At 62.3% G+C, this 17635-nt stretch overlaps 1 protein-coding gene across 3 annotated transcripts; it reads left to right on the top strand.

Annotated features, from left to right (window-relative positions):
• The first annotated feature begins 6258 nt into the window (after positions 1–6258).
• Positions 6259–15354, top strand: LIMK1 (LIM domain kinase 1). Of its 3 annotated transcripts, none has more exons than XM_062506975.1 (17): positions 6259–6316; positions 8059–8154; positions 8602–8689; positions 10530–10668; positions 11081–11190; positions 11272–11463; positions 11879–11984; positions 12066–12250; positions 12322–12505; positions 12586–12672; positions 12879–13010; positions 13122–13181; positions 13280–13345; positions 13440–13596; positions 13696–13751; positions 14210–14367; positions 14460–15354. In XM_062506975.1, the coding sequence occupies exons 1-17, from the start codon at positions 6259–6261 to the stop codon at positions 14608–14610; spliced, it is 2025 nt and encodes a 674-aa protein (XP_062362959.1). In that variant the 3' UTR covers positions 14611–15354. The 3 variants fall into 3 exon arrangements, with proteins under 3 accessions (XP_062362959.1, XP_062362961.1, XP_062362960.1); XM_062506977.1 differs by lacking the exon at positions 8602–8689 and having other exon boundaries at positions 8059–8155; positions 12066–12138; positions 12202–12250; XM_062506976.1 differs by lacking the exon at positions 8602–8689 and having other exon boundaries at positions 8059–8155.
• The last annotated feature ends 2281 nt before the right edge of the window (positions 15355–17635 follow it).

Raw genomic sequence — 17635 nt, 5'->3', positions numbered from 1 at the left:
CTGTGGTGGCTGAGGGTCCCTGTCTCCCTTGTCCCCAGGGGTGCCGTCAGCAGCAGCAGCAGCAAAGGCAGCTAAGTACGGTACGTGCTGTACGGGGCCTAGGTTTTTGACCCTGCAAAATCTGGTGGGATCCTGCAATACATGCCACTGACAAGACACAGAACTAATCCCTCTCCTGCCCTGCCTGGGTGTCTCCTGGTAATGGCTTTGATGCTCCACTCTTCAGGCCACAATAATGAGACAGATCCAGAAGAGGCCCAACCTTTTAGCTGTTTCTGCTTCAAGGTCTGACTTCTCCTCTCTCACTTCCTTTAGGAGCTGGTGTTCCTGGTATTGCTGGTGTTCCTGGTGTTCCTGGAGTTCCCGGTGTTCCTGGTGTCCCAGGTGTTCCTGGTGTGCCTGGGGTTCCTGGTGCTGTGCCTGGTGTTGGAGGTGAGCAGATGGGCTGTCAGCAGCCACTTGGGCAATGCTGGTGTCAGCAGTGCCTTGACTGTGTCCCTTATGTGCCCGCAGTGGGTGGCCCAGCAGCAGCGGCTGCAGCCAAGGCTGCAGCGAAAGCAGCAGCGATCGGTGAGTCCCCACTGTCACCACCGGTTGTCCCAGGGAGGGAGGAGGTGTGTTGGCACACAGGAGAGTTGGGAATACCTCGGTGTTGTGGAGGGCAGTGGCATTCCCACTGTGGAGTCTTGCCCCCTCAGTCACATCCCTGAACCTCTCTGCAGGAGCAGGACGTGTGCCCGGTGTTGGTGTGCCTGGTGTTGGCATTCCTGGAGTAGGTGTGCCTGGAGTGGGCGTGCCTGGTGTTGGCGTGCCTGGTCTGGTGCCCGGGGTCGGTGTTCCAGGTGAGATGGTGCCCAAGAGATGCTCAGATGTCCCCAGCAGTGCTCGCTCAACACACTCCTGACCCTCTCACTCCCTGTCCCTCAGGTGGTCCAGCAGCCGCTGCCAAAGCAGCCGCCAAAGCAGCCAAGTACGGTAAGCCGGTATCTCTCTGGTGTTATCCCGCATGTCTCCTGCTCATCCCTACTCCAGGCTGTGTGGAGGCCCAGCAGTGCCTGGGGTCCCTGGGGTTGGGGTGAGGGATGAGCTCCCTGAAGGGCTAAATGTGGGATGAGGTTCTGGCTGTGTCAGGGTTGCTCTCCAGAGAGCTGAGCCCTGTGGAGTGTCTGAGTTCACCATCCAAACATCTTCTCATACATCGCTCCATCCACGTTCTGCCCACCCAGCCACACCATCACCACCTCAGTGTTCATCTGTCCCCTTCTCTGTCCATCCATCTGTACCTCCTCCATTCATCTATTCAGTCATTCCACATCCATCCACATATCTATCAATCCACTCCTTCAACTATTAGTGCATCTCATCATCCCTCCATTCATCCATCCCACCATCCATTTGACAACTCCCCATTCACACACATCCATCTCACCACTCCTCCATTCATCCATCTTACCATCCATCCAACCATTCATCCATCCTACCATCATTTCAAACACCCCCCATCCAGCTATATATCCATCTCATAATCCATTCACCCACCCCCTCCCAGCCTGTCATGCCTTCTCATCCAACTCCTTCTACCATGTTTCCTCCCAAGCTGAAGCTCCAGTCCTTTTCTTTCTCCTTGCAGGAGCAGGTGGCCTGGCTCCTGGCGTGGGTGGCCTGGCTCCTGGCGTGGGTGGCCTGGCTCCTGGCGTGGGTGGCCTGGTTCCTGGAGTAGGTGGCCTGGTTCCTGGTGTTGGAGGTGTCCCAGGTGAGGAGGAGGAAGGCGAAGGCAGCCTGGCTGGTGTGGGAGCAATTCTGGGGGTAGGGCAGGCTTGAGGAGAACATCAGCAGTGTCCCCTGAGGGGATGCAGACAAGGCCTGAAGGATGGGCTCTGCCCAGGTTTGCTATGAGGCCTCCCCAGGGTCACTGATGCCCCCTTGCTGTCTCTGCCCAGGTGTTGGAGGTCCAGCAGCAGCGGCCAAGGCAGCAGCCAAGGCAGCCAAATTTGGTGAGTCAGCCTGGGGAGCCTCTCAATCTCCCTGCCAGCCCTGGTGTGGTACTGACTGGTGTAGGGGATGCTGGCATGGGCACCCAGGCCTGGCACATCATCCCACATAAGCACGTGGATCACACCTGCTGCCTCACCCCTCTCTCCGCAGGTGCTGGGGCTGGAGGGGTGCCGGGTGTGGTGCCCGGCGTGGGCGGAGTGCCTGGAGTGGCACCTGGTGTTGGCGGTGTGCCTGGCTTGGTGCCAGGGGTGGGAGTACCTGGAACTGGCATCCTTCCCGGGGCAGGTACATGCTTTGTCCCACCCTGCTTGGGGACAATGGTGGTAAGGAATGCTAAAAGCCACCGAACCACGTGAAGGAGTGGCAGGGAGGGATGCAAATGGCATGGAGGGTGGTGGCACATGAGCGTGATGTGGGGGTGACCATTCTGTCCTAACTGTGGTGTCCTCACTCACTTTGCAGGCATTCCCCAAGTAGGGGTGCAGCCTGGTGCTAAACCTCCCAAATTCGGTATGTACCCCTCCCCCCCTGCCCCAGGGTCACCTCAGACTGTCCCTGGGCCATTGGGTGCTGACCTCTCTTCCTCTCCCCTGCGTGTCCACTGTGGCCCGATGGCCCAGGCGTGGTGTCACCCATGGGTACAAAGTGCCACCTGTACCTCCTGCCCTAGACTTACTGGGGACAGTTTTCTCCTTGTGTCACGCAGGGGCTGAAGTCCCTCTGGGTGCTGTGAGATGGGTGCTGGGGACTCCCAGCATGGGTGCCAGGGCCACTCCAGCCGGTTGGGCAGTGGCTGGGGGTGCTCTGAGCTGAGGGTGCCAGGCTGGGAGGGGGGGGGAGACATGTTAATATGTCTCTCTGGCAGGTGTTCCTGGGGTTGGAGTCCCAGGGGTTGGTGGCCTCCCAGGTAAGTGCTGGAGCTGAGACCAGGTAGTGGGGATGTGCAGGCCGAGGGATGCTTCCCCAGAGGGGTGGAGCTGGAGGGATGCTCCCTCGTTAACGGCGCTGCCCAAGGAAGGATGGGCACTTTTGAGACTGGGTGGGGAGCGGCTCAGACACTGCCCCACTGTCTGTCCCTGCTGGTGCTCACCCAGGCTACCCCTTGTAGGTGGCCTCGGTGTCGGTGGGCTCGGAGTTGGTGGCCTCGGTGAGTGATGCTGGTCCTGGTGTGGGGCTCCCCTGGGCTGGGCTGCATGGAGCAGCAGCAGTGGCATGCTGGCAGAGAAACGAAAAAGGAAAGGGAGTCTATGGGTCACTTCTGTCCCCTCGTCGTCTCACAGTGCAATCCCACCCTGCACTGTCACTGTGCCTTGTGCCCTGTCCTGTTTGCCACCTGCCCTGTTCCCAGGGGATGATCCAAAGGGATTGCCATTGTTGAGCAGGGACTGAGGGCATAGCACCACCCTTGTCCATGCCATGTACTGCACCATGTTCCCAACGTGTGGAGATGCAGGTCCCTCCTGGGACCCTCTGGGCCCCGCCCAAAGGGTCTGGCTGTGGCCCTGGGGCAGTGAGTCCAGGAAGGGGCTGCACTGGTGCCCCCTCTGATATAGGACTCTTGTATCCAGGAGCTGCTGGGAAACCTCCCAAGCCAGGTAAGGGACAGCTAGAGGTGCTGGAGGAGTGACTCCAGTCCCTGTGCCCATCCACATTCCATGGCTGTGCTCACGCTCCCCACCCTCCCTGGGGCTCACCCACCTGCAGGTTTTGGTGCTGGGGGGGCTGCAGCCAGGTGAGTGCTGCAGTTTGGGGCTGGCACGGGAGTGTGTCCCCTCTCCTGGCACACTCATCCCTGCTTGCTCTCCCCATGCTGCTGCCATTCCCTGCTGGACACGTGGCTGCCTACAAGAGCACTGGGAAGCCAGAAGATGGGGACGGCGGCTTTTGCATCAGCTCCCGTCCCTGGAGTAAGCCAGGCTGTCCCCAGTTCACATTAGGGTGGCACTGCTGTCATCGGCTGTTGCTTTTTCCCCAGGGGTTGGAGGTCCCGGCTTCGGCGTATCACCGATATTTCCAGGTAGCCCCCTCAGCTCGGCACCTCAGCGCACAGCCGGGCCTGTGTCGGTGCCCGGCCGGCTCACGGGGACACGGCTGCGGGCCGGGGAGGGACCCCGCGGGCTGGGCTCAGCCGGGGAGCTGGAATGAAGGGTGCGGGGCAGAGAAATGGGGGTGCTTCGTGCGTGCTGAGGGCTTCGCTCTACTTTCAGGTGGGGTCGGCGGCCTGGGATTCGGTGGTGAGTATCCATCCCCCCTCCCGGGACGTTTTGGGATGGGGGTTGCGTAATCCCGCGGGGGTGCCTCTCACGCCGCTCTGCCTTCTCGCTTCAGGGAAGCCCCCCAAGCCCTACGGAGGAGCCCTGGGTGCCCTGGGCTTTAGAGGTGAGCACGGTGCCCCCGCTCCCAGGGGCCGGCCCTACCCTCCGCCCCTCTCGCATCCCTGGCGTGGTGCGGGCGCAGGGAGGGCTCATCCGCATCCCCCCCGCAGGCGGTGCGGGCTGCGCGGCAGGGAAATACTGCGGGAGGAAGCGGAAGTAACACTCCGTCACCCATCACCTCATGAACTTTGGTGCTACTGCATGGTCCAGAATGTAAATCTGAAGCAAAGCTGAGACACCCTCTCCTCAAGCCTCTGGAGGAACCCCTCGTTCCCCGGCAGCATCCGGCCCCCCCTGCCCCTCGGTCCCAGCAGGGAGCGCGGAATAAACTGCGGGGAGCAGCCGTCCCCCTTGGTGCTATCGCTCTCTGCGGGACTTGGGGGGGGGCCTGGGCTGTCGCGCCCCTCCCCAGCCCCAGAGCTGACCCCCGGGGGAACACAGGATGAGGGGCACCCCACATTGGAGGGAGGGAGGGAGAGAGAGGAAGGGGATGCCGGCGGCGGGGGCTGTGCGGGGAGGGATGCTCCCGTCAGCCTGGCCCCCATCCCGGTCCCCGCGGTCCCCCCGGTTTGGGAGGGGGGGCCGCGGGCAGGAGGGGCTCGGTCCCTTCACGTTGCTCACTTTGCTATAAATGGGTGGGACACCCTATACAGAGGGACTCGCTTCTGACAGACTAATAAAGGACAAGTTTTTAAAGGATTCTGGCTCCAGCCTGTGTCCCATGTCCCTGACCCCTCCCTGTGGTGGTGGCAATGATGCAGGGATTCAGTCCAGTCCGTGGCACTACACAAGCTGGAAACGTGCTGCGTCCTTGCTTCAGGGATGTCGCTTGTCCCACTGCATGGTCACAGCCCTGGAACACACGGGAGGGGTGGAGCGACATCCTGGGGACCTAAAGGTTGCCCATACCTTTTCCTGCAGTGACAACCCAGGGTTCCAGGGAGAGGTCTGTGGCCTGGCCTGAGTGTTGAGGACATCTCTGCTCTGTCTTAGTGTGACAGTCTCGGGACCCAGGAAAAAGTCTCTGCTCTGGCTCACAGCGGAGGGCTGGAGGTGCAGGAAAATGTCCATGCCTTGTGTCCATGCCTTGTGTCCATGCCTTGTGCCCTGGTGACAGCTTGAGGACCAATAGGGCTGTGCCTGCCCTTGGTGACAGCCCAGGGGATGACATCCATGTGCTGTCCCACTGTAACAGCACGGGGAATGAAGAGGACATCCATACCCCCTCCCACAGTTACAAGCCTGGGACCCAGGATGAGGTCCATGCTCCTTGCCATGGTGGTGGCTTTGGGATGCAGGGAGATGTCCATGCTCTATCCCGTGGTGACAACTTGGGGAATAAGAGGGACACCCATGTGACGCCCCACGGTGACATCCTAGGGAAAATGGGGACACCTATGTCCTGAACACAGTGACGACCCGGGGCACGTGGGGACACCCATGATGGCCAGTAGTGGGTGTGGTGACACCCGTGCCCTGCCCATGGGGCTGGCCTGGCGTAGCTAGGGACACCACGGTGTGTGGGGACACCCGTGATGGTCAGCGGAAGGTGAGCACGGACCCATCACCCCGTGATCTCCGCATCCCGCCGAGCCCAGTCGCACACCCCGACCCTCGTCCCGGCCCCGTCCGCGACCACGCCCCTCAAAACACGCCCATCACATTCGCCACGCCCACCGACCACACCCACATATGCTCCGCCTCCGGTCCCTCCGCCCCGCCCCTCCCTGGCTGCGCAGGCGCGGTGCAGGCGCCGCGGTCCCGCCCGGGAGCCGCAGCGGCAGGGCCGGGGGGGCCCGACCGGGGCTTCACCCGTGCGGTTCCGCCGCCGCCTCCGCCTCAGGCCCGGCCCGGCCCGGCCCGGCGCGGCGCCGGCCAGCGCGCCTGCATGAGGTTGATGCTGCTGTGCTGCACCTGGAGGGACGAGCCTATGGGAGAGGACGAAGGTGCGTGACCACCCGAGCCCCCCCGCCTGACTCAGCACTTCCGCCGCCGCTCGGGCCCCGGGACCCCCCAGCCCGGCTCGTCCGGACCCTCCCGCCGGCCTGCAGACCCCGGCATCCTGCCCACAACCTCCCCGCAGCCACCAGCTAGCCTCATTCTCCCCACTGTCCCCGGGCTCTCGCATCCTCCTCGGCATCCCCATCCCGCACCCTTGCATCCCCAGCATGCCCCCTGCACTCCCAAATGTCCCCGTATGCCCGCAGTTCGTTCTTCATCACCCCCCTGCACCTCACCCATCACTGCATCCCTCTCTGCGTCCCCCTTGCACTCCGACATCCCGTGCCCCCCCATCCAGCCTGCACCTTCCCCACGGCCCCCCTGCATCACCCCGCACTCCTACATCCCCCTCTGAAATGCCCCTCCCGTACCTTACATCCCCCGTGTCCCCCACAAGTCCCTTGCACTCCCCAGCCACCCTGCATCCCTCTTGCACCCGCAAATCACCCCCTGCACCTCTCACTCATCTAGCCCACATCACCCACTGCATCCTCCACTGCACCCCTAAATGTCCTCCTGCACCGCTTACCCAACCCACGTCACCCCCTGCATCCCACCCTACATTGCTTCCTGGGCCTGCATCCCCCTGCACCCCCATCCAACCTGCATCCTCCTCTCATCCCCAAATGTCCCAGCTCAGCCTCTTCACCCTACATCCCCTCTGCACCCACTGATCTTCCCTGTACCCCCACTTCAGCCTCCATCCCCCCATTCTTCCTTGTACTGCCACCCAGTATGCATTCTCCCGTGCACCCCCAAATCTCCCCCCATCCTCCCTGTCAAGAACTCTCCCCCTGTGAACCCAGCCTGCATCCCTGTCTGCATCCCCTCCTGCTCCTCCACATCCCCCCTGCACCCCCACACTTCCCCATCTCCCCCTGCACACCCCATGTGCCCCTCCTGCACCCCACATCCCCTCCTGCCTGCATCCCTCCTGCACCTCCACATCCCCTTGCATCTCTCCTGCACCTACCTTCCCTTCCCCTCTGCACTCACTGGGCCCCTCATGCCTCCCAATAGACCCCACGAACTTGCACCCCCGGGACTGCTGCAGCCACGCTGCACCTCTGTGTCCTCCCCACGCACTGTGCATTACTCTGCACCCCTCTGTATCCTCCTGCATCCCCCAGCACCCATCCAGCATCCCTCTCTGTGCCCCCATTCATCACCCAACACCCATCCTTCATTCCTATGTGTCCTCCTGCATCCTCCAGCACCCACCTTGCACCCCTCTGTGTCCCCTCATTGCACTGTGCATACCCCAGCACCTACTCTGCACCCCTCTGTGTGTCCCTCATTCATCCCCCACCCTGCACCCCCTGTGCCCCCCAGAAGCCCCCATCACTTATCGTGCTGTCCCTCCGTGCACCCAGCACCCATCCCATACCCCACCATCCTCCCTGGATCCCCTGACGCACCCATCCTGCCCCTTTTCACCCTCCCTGCAATCTGTGCACCCATCCTATCCCCTCTGCCCCCATCCTGCACTCACTAGGTGCCCCCATCCCACCCCAGCCCTGTTGCCAGCCCTGGGGCCATGGGTGCCACGACCTTGATCCGTTGCAGGATCAATGGGTGCGGGATGGAATTCACCACCCCAGGCAGAGGGAATTAATCCTGGGTGCTGCTGTGGGTGGCTGGGGCCGGCTGGTGTGGCGACTGTCACCTCGTGTTCTGCTAACTGCAGGGACCGACCTGCCGGTGTGTGCGAGCTGCGGGCAGGGCATCTACGATGGACAGTACCTGCAGGCACTGAAGGCTGACTGGCATGCCGACTGCTTCAGGTGGGATCCACTGAGGGACAGCGGGGACGCTGGGCTGGATGGCGCTGGGGACACCAGGATGGCATCAGGGACAGTGGGATGCTCTTCAGGGACAGGGACAGTGTTCCCTCCTGCTCCGGCCATGGCAGGGACATGCGCGAGGCCGTCACGGTGTCACTCACTGGAGCATGGCTGTGGCTCCTGGCACCCGGGGGGTGCCCTGGTTGAGGCCAGGCCTGCCAGAGGACTCCACTGCCTGTCCCTCCCTGTCCCCTCCTGCCGGGTGACAGGGTGCATGTAGCTGATGTCACCCGCTCCCCTCCCTCCCTGTTTCCTCTTTCACTTGAGCCCTCCCGGCAGCTCCAGCCGTTGGAGCTCCAAGAAGCAGGAGGAGAAAGGGCCCAGGTCAGAGGGTGCAGCAGTGCCCGGGACCTAACAGGGTTCTCTGTGGGGCCGGGAGTGCCCAGGGTTGTCCCCGGGGTGTGTCCCTGTCTGGTGGATGAGGATGCTGGTGGCAGTGCTGAGGAAGAGCCGCATCCTGAGCGCCGGAGCCAAGTGAGTGGGAGTGGGATTGAAGTGGGAGGGGGTGAAGACGGGCTGTGCTGCGGGGGGCTCAGCCTGTGTCCTCCATGCTTGGCTTCCCCTCTCTGGGCCTTCAGCCAGAGCAGAGCCACTGCGGGGCGGCAGCTGGATCCGGTCCCCCCCGATGGGGAAGCGGCTTCCGGCAGTGCTGGACTCACTGAAAGCCGTCCTCCTCCTCCTCCTGCTCTTCTTCCTCATCTTCTCCCTCTCCCCTTGTTCTCCTTCTCCCCCTCCCCTTCCCCTTGTGCTCCTTTTCCCCTTCCTTTTCCCTCTTCTTCTCTCCCTGCTGCTCTACCTCTCACTCCTCCTCCTCCCCGCCCCCAGACCAGTGAGGTTTCGTGCTGCGCCATGGGGCGGGGGAGTCCTCGTGCGGTGACGTCATGGGGTGGGGAAACTCCGTGCCGTGACGTCATCGCTTGTTGGAATTCCACCTGCGTGGCCGGGGGATGGGCGGGGACTGCGACAGTCCCCGACATCCCCTGCAGAGTGTCCTGAAGCAACCCCGCAGCATCCCCATACTGCAAATCCCCTACAGGAAATCCCCTACAGCTCCCCCTGCACCCCCTCTGCAACCCCTGCACCCCTACAGCACCCCTGTAATGAAAATCCCCTACAGCTCCCACTGCAACCCCTGCACCCCTACAGCACCCCTGTAATGAAAATCCCCTACAGCTCCCACTGCAACCCCTGCACCCCTACAGCATCCCCGTAGTGCAAATCCCCTACAGGAAATCCCCTACAGCATCCCCTGCACGCCCTCAAGCTCCTTGCCCAGTGGATCTCCCACCTTGCAGCCCCCTGCACCCCTTCCACAAGCATCTCCTGCACCCATTCAGCACTCCCATATAGAAAATTCTCTACAGCCCCCCTTCTGTACCCCGCAGCTACTCCCACACCCCCACACAAATCCTCTCTGATTCCCCCTGTCCCCTCCTGCACAGTCTGATGTGCACCCCTGCCGCTGTATCCCAAAATAGACAGGCCTCTCTGCTCCCCTGGGCACACCCTGCTGTTGTCACCCCCTGCACCCCCCAGCAGCCCCCAAACAGCTCCCCCACCCCCAGTGCCCCTTGCAGACTGTCCCAAAGTTGGCATGTCCCTGGCCAGGCTGGTGTGTCCCTCTGGCTGTCTGTGCCAGTGTAGGGAGTTTGTGACCAAGGGGGCCTGTCCCTCTGTCCCTGACCAGGCTGGCACGTCTGTCACCAGGGTGGGACATGTCTCTGTGTGTCTGTGACCAGGCTGTCACATCTGTGAGCAGGGTCACAGACCCGTGACCAGGGTGGGACATCCCTCTGTATGTCTGTGACCAGACTGGCACGTCACCCTAGTGATAGAGGGACATGCCCTTCTGTATATCTGTCACCAGGGTGGGATGCCCCTCTGTCCGTGACAAGGCTGCCGTACTTGTGACCAGTCTGCCTCATCTCTCTATAAGTCTGTGCCAGGCTGGCATGTCTGGCACCAGGGTGGCATGTCTGGCACCAGTCTGGTACACACCTCTGTGTGTCTTTGTCGAGGCTGGCACATCCATGCAGGGCTGGCGCTTCCCTCCTCACGCCTCTCCCTGCCCCACATCCCCTCCCCTGTCCACCCCAGTGTCCTCACATGTCCCTGCAGTCCCAGCCTGCACTGTCACCCCCAGAATCACCTGTTGTCACCCTGGGTATGGTGACACATTGATGTAGTGGCCCTGCAGCTATGTAGGAAGTGGGGGAAGCAGCTCGCCCAGAGAGCTGTGGAGTGGGCGAGCACTGGCTGTGCCCCAGGGTGACAGTGGGGACGAGGTGACAAGGGGTTCCTGTCCCTGCCACAGGTGCTGTGAATGTGGGGCCTCCCTGTCCCACCAGTACTACGAGAAGGATGGGCGCCTGTACTGCAAGAAGGATTACTGGGCACGCTTCGGGGAGCTGTGCCATGGCTGCTCCGAGCAGATCACCAAGGGGTTGGTCATGGTGAGCACCACAGGGTTCTCAGGGTCCCTGGGCTGATCATGGTGACCATGACAGGGTCCCCAGGGGTGGGACATGCAGCCTTGTCCCATGGCTGAGCTCCTGGGGAGTGGGGGAGGTGGGGAAAGGGTGCAGACCTCCACCACCACTGGGTGTGGTAGGGGTGTCCTCTATGTTTTAGGGGGCACTGGAGGTCCATGCTGGGGTTGGGGGAAGCAGGGGAGAAGCTCAGGGTGATGGGAGATGTTCCTGCAGCCACCCTCAGCTTGGTGGCAATTCTTCCTCACCATCCCATAGCTCAGCCTGCCCTTCCCATGGCCCTGGTGCGCCCATGGGTGCTCCCGGCCCCCTTTGAGCCCCAGCCCTGCCCTCGGTGCCCAGACCCAGGTCCCGGGGCTCATGGCATTGCCCGCAGGTGGCTGGGGAGCAGAAGTACCACCCTGAGTGCTTCAGCTGCCTCAACTGCCGCGCCTTCATCGGGGATGGGGACACCTATGCGCTGGTGGAGCGCTCCAAGCTCTACTGGTACGTCTGGTCTGGGGGGGGGGGGCTGGGGGGACATGTGCCCTAGCACCCCCACCCACCCTCCTGCTCTGCTCCCCACAGCGGCCACTGCTACTACCAGATGGTGGTGACACCGGTAATCGAGCAGATCCTGCCGGACTCGCCAGCCTCCCGCATCCCTCACACCGTCACCCTCGTGTCCATCCCTGCCTGCTCCGACGGCAAGCGTGGCTTCTCTGTCTCCATTGACCACGGCTGCGGCACTGAGCACCCCTGCACCGTGCGCGTCCGAGAGTGCGTCCCTGTCCCCTCTGCCACTGGCCCCTCTCAAGGGCTGGTGCATTTCATGCCCCTTCTGCCCCTGGGATCCATCCCAGGGACACCTTTTAGAGGAAGAAAGGTGGGGCTGGGTTGTTCTCATTGTTCAGGGGTGGCCTGTTGGAAGCGTGGTGGCATGTCCCCAACTGCAGGGGGGTTTGTGGGGGCTGTGCTGATCTGTCCTTGGCCAGGCCGGCATTGCCTCATATACCAGAGTGGGCTGTGGGTACCACACGTGTCCCTGTGTGGATGGGTGGCTTGTGGAGACTGTGCTAGCATGTCACTGTCCAGGAGGGAGGGTGACAGTGGGCTCTGACACACCCGTTGGGAGTGTCCCAGCACACCCCCTGATGGTGACAGTGCTGGGGGTCTGACCCTGCTGTCCCCACAGGGTGGACCCAGACTGCATCAGCCCTGACATGAAGAACTCCATCCACGTTGGTGACCGCATCCTGGAGATCAATGGGACCCCCATCGGCCATGTTCCCCTGGACGAGGTACAGTCCTCCTGTCACACCCCAGCCAAACACACTGCTGCCATGTCCCCAAACCCACCCCATGGTCACTTCCCTCTGCAGATTGACCTGCTGATCCAGGAGACGAGTCGCCTGCTGCAGCTGACCATCGAGCATGACCCCCACGAGCCCCTGGGCCGGGAGCCAGGGCTGGCAGGCAGCCCCCTGCCCCTCCCATGCAGCCCCCTGCGCTCACCAGCCCCTGCGCCCTGTGGAGACCCCACTGCCATGCGCCAGCGCGCTGTCATGTAAGGCCAGCCCCTGCCCCTGTTCCTGCTGGGTACCCCCATGCACTGACCTGTGCCCGTCCATCCCACAGGAGGAGCTGCAGCACAGACAAGTCCCCGGGCTTGGGCTCCGTGGGCTCTCCTGTGTCCCAGCGCAAGGATATCGGGCGCTCCGAGTCCCTGCGTGTCGTATCCCGTACTCACCGCATCTTCCGACCCTCTGACCTCATCCATGGAGAGGTGCTGGGCAAGGGCTGCTTTGGCCAGGCCATCAAGGTGGGACAGGGGGCACAAGCATGGGGGTGTTGGCTCCCCAGGATGGTGAGGGTGGGCTGAGTCCCTGCACTCCTGGCCAGGTGACACATCGGGAGACGGGCGAGGTGATGGTCATGAAGGAGCTGATCCGCTTCGATGAGGAGACACAGAGGACCTTCCTCAAAGAGGTGAGGGTCCCCTGTCCTTAATCTCCTGGGTTGGGGGGGACATGAGGGATGGGTCTGTCTGATCCTGGCCCCACCTGGGCACAACCCCTGGATAGGGGTGACCAAGCCCTGTGGGTGCAGCCCTGCCCACTGAGCGTATGGGCACCGGCTCTGTCCAGGGGGCGTGGGAGCCTCGGGGTGTCACAGACACGGGGCTGCTTCTGCAGGTGAAGGTGATGCGCTGCCTGGAGCACCCCAACGTGCTCAAGTTCATCGGGGTGCTCTACAAGGAGAAGAGGCTCAACTTCATCACAGAGTACATCAAAGGGGGCACCTTAAGGAGCCTCATCAAGAGCATGGTGAGTACTGGGGGGGGCAGGTTGGTCCTTCACCACCTCACAGCCCCAGTGGGGCTGGGGGACCCCTCTTCCTTTTCTATTCCTTGGCAAATTCCCCCTCCTGCCCCCCAGGACAGCCACTACCCCTGGAGCCAGCGGGTCAGCTTCGCCAAGGACATCGCCGCTGGCATGGTGGGTGCCACCATGGGATGGGTGGTTGGGACGGGTAGTGGTCGGTGGGGGGACCATGGCATGGGGGTGCCCCTGCTCTCAGCCCACCCTTCCCACAGGCCTACCTCCACTCCATGAACATCATCCACCGTGACCTCAACTCTCACAACTGCCTCGTGCGGGAGGTGAGTCCCACCTTGGTGCTGGTCTCCCCCAGCCTGGCTGGAGCTCTCAGTCCCTGTGTGGCTCTCCCAGGCCTCATCCTACCTGTGCCCCCAGAATAAGAGCGTGGTGGTGGCTGACTTTGGGCTGGCGCGGCTGATGGTGGACGAGAAGAACCAGCCCGAACATCTCAAGAACCTGAAGAAACCAGACCGCAAGAAACGCTACACCGTGGTGGGGAACCCCTACTGGATGGCTCCTGAGATGATCAATGGTGAGGGGAATGGGGCCAGCCAGGGCTCTGTCCCCAGGCAGTGGATGCTTGGTGGGGCCGGGACAGGACATGTGACATGGCCTTACCCTGTGTCTGCAGGGAGGAGCTATGATGAGAAGGTGGACATCTTCTCCTTTGGCATCGTCCTGTGCGAGGCAAGTGTCCCTGGAGCTGGGGTCCTCATGGTGTCTGGGGTCACTCCCCCAAGGCTGAGGAGTCCCCCTTGGGGTTGGGGTGTTTAGAGTCTCTGCCTTAGGATTGGAGCCTCTTCCCTTGGGCTTGGCGTCTCCCTAGGGCTTGGAGTCCTCATTGTGTTTGGGTTCCTCTCCAGGTTAAGGTTCTCCCCCTTGGGGTTGAGGTCCTCATTGTGCTTGAGTTCCCCTCTTAGGCTTGGATTCTTCTCTTGGAGTTGGGGCCTGTCCCCTTTGGTTAAGGGTCTCCTTAACCAGGACACTGTTGCAAGTGTCTCCCTTGGGGTTGGGGTTTCTTCATTGTGTTTGGGCTCTCTCCTGGAACTTGCACATTTCCCCCTTGGGGCTCAGGGGATCTCCCTGTTCGGGGTTGAGGCCCCCCCCTTGGTGCTGATCCCCCCCATCTGTGCCACTGTCCCCAGATCATCGGCCGGGTGAGCGCTGACCCCGATTACCTGCCCCGCACCACCGACTTCGGCCTCAACGTCCGGGGCTTCCTGGAGCGCTACTGCCCCCCCGCCTGCCCCCCCAGCTTCTTCCCCATAGCTGTCTGCTGCTGCGACCTGGACCCCGAGAAGCGGTGGGTGATGGAGACCCCCAGGGGTCCCTGGGGCAGGGGATGGGGTGGGGACAGAACCAGCTGAGCTGCCACGTGTCCCCCTTGTCGCTCAGGCCGTCCTTCGCCAAGCTGGAGCAGTGGCTGGAGACGCTGCGCATGCACCTGGAGATCCACCTGCCGCTGAGCTCCCAGCTGGAGCAGCTGGACCGAGCCTTTGGGGAGACTCACCGGCGGGAGGGGGGGCTGCCTGCGCCCCCGCGGTAGAGCCGCCAGCTGCTCCTGGGGCTGCCCCACCCCGGGGCTGGATCCCCGGGCCCCTGGACGCACCCTGCTGCCCACCCCGGGGAGCTGGTACTCCCTGGGGCCACATGGCCCTGGGCACCCCCCACGCCGTAGCTCTGACCACCAGGACCAGCCCGGCCGGCCGCACCGCGGGGACCGTCCCACATCCCCGTATCCCCCATCCTGGCTCACCTCCCCTTTGCACAGCGGGGCTGCCCCCGCCCGAGCCCCCGGGCTCCCCCGGACAGAGCCGCGGCCTCGCGGTGGTGCCTTGGCTTTCCGTGAACTTGCACTGCGACAGGGGGGTCCCCGTGGCCCCCAGGGCACCCTCCTAGCAACCCCCGACCCCACCTCGGCCGGCCCCTGAGGCTGCTCCCACCGGCACCCCGGGCTCGGGGGGCTGCCGGCACCCCCGACCGAGTGGGGGGTCGTGGGGCACACCCCCGTAGCGTGGGGACAGGCATGTAGCGGTCCCTGCCACCCCCACGCCTCTGCTGCCCGTGTTGAGCCCTGCGTGCGCAGCCCCAGGGACAGCACCGGGTGCTCCGGAGAGACGTGGGGCTGCAGCTCATCTCGGTCCCCCTGCCCCGGGGGCCCCAGGGGGTTGCGTCACGTGGTGCTTTTCATGCTCTTTATTCAGGTTCATTTTTCTGTAAGATATTTAAAGAGAAGAGTTTGTATTATTTTTTCATACAACGTAGCGTTTGCCATTTGTCACTGCCTCGGTTCTGCTTTCCCGAAGGGATCAAACTGTGAAGCCTCTCCGTGCACTTTTGCCCGGGAAGTCCAAGGCAACGTTCTCTGCGGAGGCGGGAAGGGAGCTCAAACTGTGATGTACCCCGAGCTGTGAGTCAATAAATCCTTCCCCGCTCGCTGCCCGGCCTGTTGGCAATTGCTCGCCTCCCCTGGGGGGGCTGGGAGCTCCTGGGGAAACTGAGGCAGGAAAGGACAGTCGCTCTGCCCAGAGTGGGGCTGTGGCACTGGCTGTGGTGGTACTCGACAGCATGTTCACCCCCATGGGGGCAGTGCTGTTGTCCCCCTTTGTGCTGTCCCCACCCCATTGTTGCCCTGGGACTGGTGCTATCCCTGCCTATGTTATCAGGGCCCCCAAGCCCTGCGTCCCTTCACTGGCCTGGTGGCCATGCCCATTGTCACACCAGAGTGGTGACAGGCAGGTGGCAGAGCCGTGTGACCATCGGTGTGCCACGGAGCTGATTTGCCTTTTGTGTCAAACCAGCCCCAGGGAACAATGAAGTGGTTCATGCTCAGGTAGCCATGGTCCTCCCATGCTGTCCCTCTGTCTTCAACACCTTCTTCAACCAAACTAAGGTTCCCAAGTGTGCTCTGTCCTTGGGGTATGCTGAGCTTTGGAAGCTGGAGAAGACCTGCAACCCAAGGAGCTGAGGGGGAGTGACAGGGAAGGGATGGGACTAGGAGGATGTTCCCAGTGACGCTGCAGCTGGAGAAGGAGCCAGAAGGGACCCAGGATCCAAGCTGGAACCCCCATCAGGAAACCTCATGATTTATTGCTCCGGCCAGACTGGGGGCATGTAGTGACAGTGGCTCTGTCCCTGCTCCTGGTGTGACTCCTGACTGCCTGTTCCCCAGTACCCCACTGAGGGAAAGGGACCAACACCCTGCCTGGTGATATGCCACTATGCTGATTGTTCACTCTAGGAGCAGGACACTGTCACTCCCTAGGAACAATGGGGTAAGGGACCACTGGGACACCATCACACCTGGGAAACACCATAGGAGAGCAGGACCCTGGGAGACCCCCAGCCCTGCAGAAGGAGCCCCCAAACCCCTGGGACCCACCCAGCTGGTGGAACCCTGACATTTGAGCCTAGGGAACTCCCCTCTGTGTGGGTTAGGGGACCTAACATGGCATGACCCTGGCATGTGGGCTTTTGGCTTGGGGGACCCATGGTCTGGGGACTATTGGCTGCCCTGTTAGACTGAAACACAGGGAGCCACCCAGACATGGACAGCCCTTCTTTCAGCCCCTTCTGGGCTCACACCAAGGGAAAAAAGGCCAGAAGGCAGGAGTTTCACTGCAGATTTTCAGGGTCCACCCTGAGCACAGATCCCCAGCCCACCTCATTCCTGTGCTGGAACAGATCTTGGGGAGCACTGCGGGGTGCCTGATGTGGCTCATCTTTTCCACAGTGTGGAAAATGAGTTTATTTCCAGCTTGGAGTCTATTTGGCTGCTCTGGAGAGGGGAGAGCAGAACTTCTGCCTGTGCTCTGGGTAGCTTTGGGGATGGACCTCTGGGGCTTTGTCCCCTGGGAGCAGCAGCGAGGTGCTCCACTCCATGCACGTGGCATTGTTCAGCCCAGCCACTGCACTGGGAAGGTCCCAAAACGGGACCCATTGCAAGGGAAAGAACTAAAAATAGAGGTTCTCATGGCGGATTCAGGGAAACATCTGAACATGTGGCCTCTGAACCTGACCCCAGCCCCATCCCCAGCCCCCCAGGTGCCTGGCTGACACCCTGTGGTCTCCGTGATGCCAAATCTTCCCACCCCCCGACCCTCCTTTGAATCCTGGAGGGCAGCCCAAACCCTAGGCCCTCTCTTGGTGCTGAGTGATGCTGGGTAGAGGGAGGGGGAGCTGGCAGCCCCGGTGCAGGCAGTGAGGAGGTTAAGTTCCCCATGCCCACCGGATGCAGCTTCCTGGGCTGGGCTCTTTCCATCTTGTTTTGGTTTGGAGAAATAAAAGCTTTGGCAGCAGCAAAGCCGCTTCCCAAAATAACTCAGCCTCCCATGGTAATTATAAAGCTCTGGGTCTTGGTAGCAAGTGGAGACTTCCCAGCTGGGCCGGGACCTGGGATCACTGCTGCCGCTGGGCTGAGGGACCCCAGGGTGCCTCAGGGACCTTGGGGACCTCTCCAGCTGTGCCACCCTCGCTGGGTGTCACCATCGCTCCCCTTTGTGTCATCTCCCAGACAGGAATGTGCAGTCCCTGTGTCCCCTCCTGCTCTGAAGCTGATCCCTTCACCTTTT

Source organism: Cinclus cinclus, chromosome 22 (genome assembly GCF_963662255.1).
Source record: "Cinclus cinclus chromosome 22, bCinCin1.1, whole genome shotgun sequence".
Lineage (NCBI taxonomy): Eukaryota > Metazoa > Chordata > Aves > Passeriformes > Cinclidae > Cinclus > Cinclus cinclus.
The sequence above is the reverse complement of the archived record's forward strand: the minus strand, read 5'-3'. Positions and strand labels throughout refer to the sequence as shown.